Raw genomic sequence first — 10,354 nt, 5'->3', positions numbered from 1 at the left:
TCTCTCTTTCTTCCTTCTCTCGTCTTCTCTTGTTGTGGGTCCGCGTGACCACGGGCCGTCCCTTCCGTCATGCGCCGGTGCCGCGGATCCTGGGCTCGCCACCGCTCAAGTACCTCTTCTCGACGTACCGTGTGGGCATGCTGGCGCTGGAGACGTTGGCGCGGCGCGTGCACGATGACCGCGCCATAAGTACTCGCGCACGCCGCCGTACGGTGACGACGTCAAGTGGCTGCTGCAGGGTGGCCTGAAGATGGGTGAGTGTCCGCCGGAGTGTGGTGTGCGGTGGGATGGACTGGGGTGGGCTGACCGCCGGCGAGCGAGGAGTCTGCAGCCGGGGCGGGGCGGGGCGGGCTGCCTCCGTCGCCGGCAGAGGTACGCGGTGACACGGCCAGCGGTGGGGAGGCGGAGGTCGGGTTGGGGCATTCGGCGGGAGGACAGAGAAGCGATGGAAACAGGCGGAGGTTCGGGAGATGTGGGATGGATCAGTCCCAGCTGTAGTTTAGTCATCAGCAGATCTTGTCGGATACCGCGCTGTTCACTATGATTTGGTGTTTGAAACGAGCGAGAAGTGGACGTCCGCCTATCGACGACGTACGCAGCCCGCTGTCGATCAGCTCTATGCCGCTACCATGCGCACGAGGGGCCCACAGAAGTTTAGGGAGCCTCTTAGCTGACCCACACTCATTCTGGTGGGGTCAGTGTCAGCCGCCCCGGCGCCATTCTCGCGGCAGCGTGCCGGCGGGCCTGCCAACGCCGCTGTAGACGGAGCGCCTGTCTGACCGTAACCGGCCCCCTCCCGTCGTCTCCCCGTCACCAGGGACGCGTACGTGCACCCAGTTCTGCCTGTGCACCGTTAACTCCGTGGTGTCGCCGTTCGTGCTGTACGACATCGCCGGCGAGGTGGGCTCCTACCTGAGCCGAAACAACACGGCGCCTCCGTACCGGTCACAGGTGAGGTCACGCTCGCGACCGGCCTGGGCGCCGAGGTCACGGTACCGGGCCAAGCGGCGAGGTCACTGGCTGGGGCGCCGGGGTCGGTCACGGCCCGTCTCGGGCGCCGAGATCACAGGCTGGGGAGCGGGGGGGTCCGGTTCGGGCCGCTGACCGGCCGCTCCAGGAGCCTGTGGCAGACCAGGTCGTGCTGCTGTGCAGGAGGCAAGTTCTATATGTGGACACACTGATGCCGTCGACAGGTGTTCTGGTTGCGCAAAGATACGCATCAGCTCGGCGCGCTGGTCGCTCGCGCGGCCGTCGTTACCCTACACGACGACTTTTTGTGGAAAAACGGCGCGTTTAGCAATGGTTTTTGGAGTGTCACTTTCAGCAGATGAGCCGGGGCTTGGTACGCCCGTGTAAGGCCCGCACCCCCGTTCGTGGTCTGGGCTGACGCGGGTGGTCCGTACGCGCTGGTCCGTGAGCCCACTGCGGCGAACGTCAGACCGCTGATGCGGCGCCGCCGCCGGCAGATCCTGACGCCGCTGGTGCAGCAGTGCCAGCAGATGTTTCTGTCGTGCATGCACGTGCGCCTCTGCCACGTGACGCCGCCCGAGTACGACGAGTTCGTGTCGATCGTGTTGCACGGCGCGGCAGGCGTTTAGCATGACCGCCGGCGGGCCAGCTCAGCTGCAGGTGAGGCTGGGGACGGGCGCGCAGCCGGGGCGGGGCGAGTGCTGGGCCTGCTCAGCTGCAGGCGAGGCTGGGGACGGGCGCGGAGCGGGGCGGGTCGGTTGCCGCACCTATGGGAACACAGCAGCGGAACCAGGGATTCAGGATTGTGACACTGCCAGACACCCGTGGGTTCGTGGTGGGTGACTAAAGCACTCATTGCAATAGAGAACAACAGGGCGTCGGAGAATATCTGATGTGCGAGCAACAACACTAGCTGACTCGGTTATCGTCGCGGGCATTCCTCAGCTTCTTTTGTAACTAGCAAAGACTGCTCACTGCGGACTGCTTCTGCTCACCGCTGTTGATCACTGGGCCACTGTTGATTCGGCGCTATGGTACCTCGAGGGCATTAACGTTTCAACGATACCTTAATGAGCACGTCATTTTAAACTTCCTGTGAATGTACCCCAACATGACATCTTGAGTTGTAGTGATCACACGCTTTGACGCGGCATAATCGGTATGGTGCGAGACATACCCAGCGTACCCTTCTCTCTAGTGGGTGTTTTTGTTCTGAATTTGAATTCATATTTTGCAGGGCTTCTTGCAAGACAAACAGGAAAAACAAGCTGGTCAAGAAAGAACTCCTGGTTACGGATCTCCATGGCCCTGCAGCAGCCCCCTGCGTGACACCCGTCCCATCTAGATGCCACTTTCAGAAGTTGTAGTTGTTCGTTTTTCTACTGGATGCCGCTAGTGTGGTCGTCGCCCGTCGGCGCCCCGCCTCCCCGAGAAAAAGCCATCCCATCTTCATCACCTGTATAAAGCCATCTGGCGTCGAGCGCCATGCTGTTCCGGGCGTCCACTCGGCCTCACCGATCCATAAGCGTAGCATTAGCGGAGCCGACGGTGGCGCCACAGGTCCGTGTCGGTCTGATCTCGATACCCTGAGGGAGGCGCCGTCCCGCGATGGGCGTGGCCAGCGCTGGCGCTGTTCCCGACCGAAGAGCAAAACAGGACGTGCACGGCGAGTCTGAACAGACAAGGCGCAGATGCAGTGGCGCGTCGTGGAATTTCAAGTTTGATCTTGGTCCACCGGATGGCTGCACTGGCGCGCCGGATGGCGCCCGACGTGGGGCCACGGCATGCAGAGTGGAAGAGTTGACGCAGTGCTGTGGAGTGCCGCTGCGTGACGTAGCATGTCTCTCTTGCTTCAGTCTCCAGTGTGGGTAGGGTTTGGGTTGCTGCAGGTGTACGATGTCACACCTGTCATGCGACAGGGAGAGTGACACGAGCGTGCGCGTCTCTCAATCAGCCGCGTGTCTGCCGGCGCCGGGCTGTCGGCCGGCACTGCGTTTAACTGGTAGTGAAGAGTAGAAGGACGCGCGCTTGGTGTGAGCATGTCTGTCCGTTTTATATTTTAAATAATATCCTAGCCGTAGCATTTGAATTTGTGGTTATTAGCTGTAGCGCTTAGAGTTGCCGCTCCTGCCGCCAGCGGCTGGCGGCGCCGCGCAGCGGCCCCGCCGTCGCCGCCGAGCGGCAGGAGGCGCGCCGTGTTCGTAGCCGGCAGTGTGCCGGCCGCTTCCGTGGCCGCATGTAGAGCGGTGGCCAGCCCTGTGTTCGCCTGCGTGTGTGTGTGTCTGCTCGACGCCGCCCCGTTCCGCGCAGCCTGGTCAGTGTTGGCAGCCGCCGGCGATGGACCCCGTCTCCCCTCCGTCTTCCCGTCTGTTCCTCGGTTTCCGACCCCGCCGCGCTGCCCTGGCTCCTCCACCTCTTTGCTCTGTGTCACCGTTTCCTTGGTTGCTGTCGTGCATCGGACGTGCTGCGTCGCCCAGCTGCCCGGCGTCTGTGCGCGGCTGTGTGTCACGCCTGTGCGCCGACGCGTTCTGTACTGTTTTCTCCGCGGCCGGACGTCCCGGCTCACCGTCCCGACAGCATCTCCAGCCCCGCCGACCTCGCCTTTCGACTGGAGCGAGAAAGCAGGCGACCGGAGCTAACCGCAACAGACCGGGACTGGCCGGGACTGGACCTGACGGGACCAGACCGTTCTGGTTCTGACCGGACTGGGCCCGATCTGACTTGACCTGACGTTCTAGAACTGGACGTATCACCCATCACTGGTCCTCTGATGGTGCTCTCCGGACCTTTGTCCAGAGCCTTTTAAAGGCGACGAATTATCAGAGTATATTTAGTTGTACATTTTAATTTAACGAATCGAATGCGATTCAATCGCGATTTTTTGTTTTGTTCAGTTGTGTTGCCAATGTGAGCGGTTTTGGCTACTTGATGCCTCATTTTTTGTTTAATTCATGCCTCAGTACCTCGGTGGAAACCGACTGGGTTGTTCATGAGCTCGGCATGTCCATGGATGGCTTCGAAAATTGTGCAACGTTTCACGTAGTGACGTAGTTCAAACATCCAGTGAGGAAGATTGCGAATCCACGCACCTCGAAAAGTCGCTTCGTGGTGAAGCCATCCGTCCGCCCAGTCGGCGATGGCGATGGATTGACATCGGACTAGAAGGCGCAGCATTGAAACCAACGCGATGCGACACTGCGGTGCGTCGGTTTGTAGTCTTGCTCCGTCAACCTGAGCCCAGACGTCCCCCAGAGGCTGGCGCAGGAGGCGTCCGTCGGTTTCCGCCCACGCCGCGCGCTCTGCCGGAGTGACGCGTCGGCGGTCAGTTCGGCTCCAGTGTTCCGAAGTGGCGTGGTTCTCCGCCCGCTCGAGACCCACCCGGTGGTCCTTCTCGCGGTCCGGCCTCGCGGTCCCGCTCGGTCCGTGGTCCGCCGGACCGCCCATCCGTCTCCGAGACCGCCGGTCTCGGCTCTACCTCAGTGCTCTTACGCCTCACACCTTCGGTCGCATCTAGTGTGTAAACATCTAGTGATGTGCTTTATTAGTGTGTGGCGCGTGAGCGCGGTGGACGCCGCCGGCCCCGCGTGAGCCGCCGGCTGCTGCACGCCCGGCCAGGACACCGCCGCCCGCCGCCGCCGCCGGTGCCGGCGCTCGGTGGACCGCCTTCCCGTCGGCGGCGGCGGCGGCGGTAGGAGGCCGCGGCGCGCGTGAGGACGCCGGGTCCGGTGACCGGGCCGGCCGCGCCCACCCCGCCTGCCGCCAGTATTAGTGTTAAACATGGGGCGGATGTTACTGGAGTGGACCGAAAGAGCGGATCTTGTGCCCGAAATGGACGGCTGGTCAATACACTTGCCGTCGGAAGCCTGCTGGTGTCTGGCGCCTCGGGGGGGGGGGGGGGGGGGGCGACTGTGGGCTGCTGCAGGGAACAGGAACTCGCTGGCTGATCAGCCCCAGCTGGCTAGTGGGGTCGGCTGGTGCTCTGGAAGCCGGAGCTGGGCTATTCGTACTGGAGATGTATCACCATGAAGTGGTGATATATCACCAAACTGTTGCGCCGCCCGATGCTAATGTAGTTTCGGTGAAGTTTTCTCAAGCGAACTAACACGAACCGTGTTGTTTTTGGCAGCTCTTTTAAAGAATGCGACCCAAGGATATGAAGTTCGGTGACTTTCTAAACATAGTGTTCATACCAACCACATAATGTGAGCTCCCTTCGCCCGCGCGTAACACCCAAAACGGCTTTGAGGGGAGGGGGGGGGGGGGGTCAAGTCGGTGTCGGCCTGAATTTTCCGCCTGCCGGTCAACCAGTCGGCCTGTATAATGGTTAACCAGCGTTAGTTAATAACGATTGTGGCTAAGGGCTGGTAGCTTCCGTGTCATGCATTCCAATAGTCAGAGGTGTATTCAGACGCAGCAAAGACGAGTTTGGTCCGGTACCCTTCCACATGAGCAGAGTGCCCATGCAAGCGATGATGTGTCTTGCCAAGCGTATTTGAAGCTGCCAACAACAGCGCGCACGCGGACAAGGCGTACCTACTCGGGCGACGAAATCGCAGGTACAGAACCGACGAAGGCGGGGCCAGGCGGCTGCAGTCCTGGAACGGTACGCACCGCGCGTCAGCAAGTGATTCGCAAAAGGAACGGCGGGCGCCATGGCAACAGTCACGTGATAATTCAAAACCGTTGTCGCTTGTATCTAAAAGCATTGCTTCCATACTTCGGTGTGCTTTGGAGCCGTGTGAAACAAGAGCACTTGCTCTATGCTCCTCAGGGCACTGAATTGGTTACGCTGTTGTGAAGCAGTTTAAACAGAGATCTGGTAACCAGACTGACACCCTATTCGGTATTTCCACAGCCGCCGCTCACAAAATATGTCAGATGGCCTCTTGCGCCAAACAAAACTTGCGCACGGGCCAAAACACAAACGAGGTATAGATTTCACTGTGTTGTCCTGCTAGTCTATTATTGCTTGTACCTTGGCCAGCCGTTGATAATTTCCGAAAAAAATCGTGTCGCAATCTCATTCTTTAACTCGCATACACAAAGTACGTACACAATTGTTCGTAAGGAAAGAGGGTTAGTCATAAGCCTCTACGACAGAAGTGCTTACGCAAAAGCCCATATGAAGAAGTTCACATGCAAATATTCTTATGGTACGAACTATAGAGAGCACATGGCAAATGCTCGCATTAACAGCAGATCGTAGGCATGTACGCAACTGTTTGTAAGCGATTGACCGTGAGAAAATGCTCGTAACTGAAGAAGATTGGTCTGACAATAGTGCGCACGCAAAGTCTGTGAGCAACACGCACGGTTTGGTTTGGTTTGGTTATTTGTATTAGAGCCCTTTTGATCAACAGTGATCATTTCAGGGCTATAGGATGAAGGAGACTGGGTAACGGTGAGACAGAACGGCATGCACCTTGGGGGAGGGGCGGGGGGGGGGGGGGCGCAACCGCCAAACTCAGCCCGCGCAGGGACCCTCGGCGGGATACGCACCCGGTGCCCGGTCGCGGTCCCCCTTCAGTAGGCCTCTCGGTCCACTCATGGCTGGCGCACGCAGCCTACCCTGGACAAGCGGGGCATCACGAAGATGCAGGATGAAGCAAGAAAGAGGATAAGAGGGTCGAATGAACACGGTCGGGGTCTCCGAGGACGACTTGAGGCATGAATAACAATGAGCGATTTTTAACTCTATTCGGGATCCAGTTTGATAGCGATACTTTCGAACAATGTCGAGTCGGATGCAAGCAAGGCCCCTATCAAAGTTGGTGTAGAAAAAAGAACAAGCTGGTACATCATGCTCTGTGGACTCCGAGTGACTTTATATAAGCAAACGTGGGTATACCAGGCATCACTTGAGCGCCCGCCAGTCTTATTCTACAGGCGAGCCAGCTGCCTCACGCCTCGGTCGTCAGCTGGCGCCAGTGAAGCGCTCAGGGGCCGTCAGCTGGCGTCACTGGCGCGCTCAGGGGCCGTCAGCTGGCGTCAGTGACGCGCTCAGGGGCCGTCAGCTGGCGTCACTGGTGCGCTCAGGGGCCGTCAGCTGGCGTCAGTGGTGCGCTCAGGGGCCGTCAGCTGGCGTCAGTGGCACACTCAGGGGCCGTCAGCTGGCGTCAGTGGCGCGCTCAGGAACCGTCAGCTGGCGTCAGTGGCGCGCTCAGGGGCCGTCAGCTGGCGTCAGTGGCACACTCAGGGGCCGTCAGGCGGAGTCGTGGACAAAGGCGGCAAGGATGCGGGGGCCGGGGGTTGGAAGGGAAGCCGAAACGCAATAAGTGCAGTGGGTGGTGTGTGTGGGACTACTCCTTACAACTATGTTTTAAACATTGGTTTCTCGCATTTTAAGATTATCTCGCACTAAACTCAACGATGGAGTTTATTTGGAGGCCGCCGATGGATGTTTCATTTTATGCCAGGAAGAGGTGGCCCGGCATGAAGGATGAAAATCTGAATTCCAACACTTAGTACATATCTGCGTACAAAGTTTTGCGCAAGTTCTTTTGTCAAACGCCCTTCTGCCATGGCGAACATTTGCGTACAAGTTTTGTTCACTTAATCAGATATCGAAATACGAAGTTTCGCTTACGCACTTTACGCACGTTCATTTAAAAAATGAACGTCATCCTTGACTAACATTCACGCCGTCACCTTTGAGTCCAAATGATTGCTTACGACCCTCTCCATGCGACTTTTGCGCGTGTGAACATTTTTGCTATCACATTTTCCGAGGAATAATTTATCATGCGATCTTCATCTATACGTACTTCTTCTATTGCGAGCTTTTGCGCTACGAACTTTTTGCCCCGCAAACTTAACCCCGACGAATATTATGCTGCGTTAGCTTTATCCTACGAGTGATTGGCAACATACTCCTTCTATGCGTGGTTTTGTCCGCAGCGTATTAATGATATCCATCTGTTGGCACACTGGACAAGAGCAGCTCGGCAAAATTCAGTTTTCCCTCCACACTTGTTGCATTTTCCGTCTTCTATTTCGGACCTCAGACAATACTTGCCTCCCTTTACAGCCGTGCTCATACTTCTGGCCAAAACACTACAGAGATATCGCAGTGTAGGCAAAAGAGTCGTGGTGTAAATTGGATCGTGTGGATAACATAGTGTGTGAGTACCAACAACGTCCTGGGTGTTGAAATCCACGGGGTCTTTGGGTACATGTCTTTTTTAATGTAACGTGCCGCTTAGGCCTGCTAAGCGCCATGACATTACACGTTTCGTTTTCTATCCCTTTTCCCTCCGGTACGCGTCATTTCCATTAACAAATGGCATAATGGAAGAATGGCCTGTTACCGGTGGCGCAGACGTCGATGGTGATCCGGTGACCGCAGACAACTGCCAGACGGCTGCCGAGCGCTGTTCGGACCCGGTCATCACGCGCGGCCCCCAGCCTGCAGCGAGCGCGGAGATACACGCTCGACTTCCTGCCCGCGATGCCACCCAGAGTCATTATAGTGTCATGAGCGGGCATGGAGCGGTCAGATTGCGGCAGACGCGGCCTGTAACACTCCCAGCCATAACGGGGAAGACAATGAATAGGTCCTGGGCACGACTGGAAGGCGCGTGCCTTCAGGGCAACAGGCAGTTTAGCACGGCGTGTTTATGGCTGGCGGGTGGGCAGCAGATGTTGTCCTCATTATGAACCACCAAGCACTTTCACTATTAAAACGAGGTCTAGAAAGGCCACGCTAAACGGCCGTGTTCCAACATTGGAGAAATGAAAAACTTTAAAACGGTTCAGCAAAAGTGACTCCTCGCCGCTGACAAAACCACGCTCCAGGCTCATGGAAGACTACGATCCATTTTAGTAGATGAGTTAGTTAAGATGGGTTATGTTTATTTGCAATTCTGGCTACCATACGATAGATGCTTGTAACCAGCACAGCATTGACTAGCAAATAACATCCCCCCCCCCCCCTGTTACCTTCTCTTATCGTACTCCAAACCGTCCTTTTCGGCTTTATAGTCATGTGATATTTAGTCACATTTCATTCTATTAAGATATTTGAAGACTTAGCGTGTTACACCGCAGGTCTTGCATTTCTACTGTTACTTGCATTTTTGCTACATTCCTCCTTGTATTCTATTGCAACTTAAAAATAAGTAAAATAGTGCCCAATAGTCTCTCTCTCCTCAAGGCAAGCAGTCGAAAGGCTGCCAAATCACAATCAGTGGAGCATACCATTAACACGTGCCCGGGTGGCCCGTTGGATACCCTTCGCTCAGTGGGCGAGGCGGAGGGGGGAGGGGGGGGGGGTGTCAATTTGGGCAACTGTGATCTCTAATTCTAAGAGAGCCAAACTTACGCCCCGTAAGTTTGTATTTGTATAAGGTTGGTCTGTATGTAAACTCACTTGTGTCAAAATTTGTGGTCCATAGGTCCATGACCTTGGGGTCACGTAAGGCAAAATAAGGTCAAAGTCAAGAGTGGTGTACAAAGTGCCCCATACCTTCTCATGCAACCGCCTTGAACCTAGATACTTGTCTAACAGAAAGGTAGCTCAAGATCATTCAACTTGCTTGAACTTTAAATTGACATGATAATCAAAAACCTACGAGATCGCTTTGATTTCTTAAGCTGAATAAGCATTAAGGCTTACGCTATGTGGTGCGTTCCTGAACCCAAATGGTTGATCTGGGTCATGCTGGGTCAGTAGCCTACTCTGACCGTTAAGAAGTCCATGAAATATTTATATCGCGGTCACTGTCATCAAATGATCCGAAGTGGACATCAGCAGGTTTCCAATAAAACAAGCTCTCCAGTAAAAAATACGTTAGTTTCACATCGGTCTGACCTTCATACCAGACCCTGGGTCAACAAAACTCGGTGCAATCCTAAGTTCAATCGTTAAACTGCCTCAGAAATAATCTCAAAGATGTATAGCTTTGCCTAACACTGCACTGTTGCATCCAATTGAACAATTCCCGAACATTGGTTTCGCTGACAGTCACGGTCTGACTACCTGCCCTGGGTCAGCGGACAGTCACGGTCTGACTACCTGCCCTGGGTCAGCGGACAGTCACGGTCTGACTACCTGCCCTGGGTCAGCGGACAGTCACGGTCTGACTACCTGCCCTGGGTCAGCGGCCTTACAAGGTACATCCAAATGTCTGACTACCTGCCCTGGGTCAGCGGCCTTACAAGGTACATCCAAATGTCTGACTACCTGCCCTGGGTCAGCGGCCTCACAAGGTACATCCAAATGTCTGACTACCTGCCCTGGGTCAGCGGCCTTACAAGGTACATCCAAATGTCTGACTACCTGCCCTGGGTCAGCGGCCTTACAAGGTACATCCAAATGTCTGACTACCTGCCCTGGGTCAGCGGCCTCACAAGGTACATCCAAATGTCTGACTACCTGCCCCGGGTC

The 10,354-nt window shown here is 56.1% G+C and overlaps 1 protein-coding gene across 1 annotated transcript; it reads left to right on the top strand.

The window, feature by feature from the left end:
• Window positions 1-250: 250 nt before the first annotated feature.
• LOC119104295 (zinc finger SWIM domain-containing protein 8-like) lies at window positions 251-1,598 on the top strand. Its single transcript, XM_037227992.1, has 3 exons — window positions 251-254; window positions 818-951; window positions 1,467-1,598. The coding sequence occupies exons 1-3, from the start codon at window positions 251-253 to the stop codon at window positions 1,596-1,598; spliced, it is 270 nt and encodes an 89-aa protein (XP_037083887.1).
• The last annotated feature ends 8,756 nt before the right edge of the window (window positions 1,599-10,354 follow it).

The sequence above is a fragment of the Pollicipes pollicipes genome, unplaced genomic scaffold (genome assembly GCF_011947565.3).
Source record: "Pollicipes pollicipes isolate AB1234 unplaced genomic scaffold, Ppol_2.1 Scaffold_6052;HRSCAF=7182_pilon_pilon_pilon, whole genome shotgun sequence".
Classification (NCBI taxonomy): Eukaryota; Metazoa; Arthropoda; class Thecostraca; order Pollicipedomorpha; family Pollicipedidae; genus Pollicipes; species Pollicipes pollicipes.
This window is presented reverse-complemented; position numbering and strand designations above follow the sequence as displayed.

Excerpts from the sequence above, each read along its gene's own strand:
- LOC119104295 (XM_037227992.1), top strand. Across the intron at positions 952-1,466 it reads CGCCTCCGTACCGGTCACAG|ATCCTGACGCCGCTGGTGCA; the intron begins GTGAGGTCACGC and ends CGCCGCCGGCAG.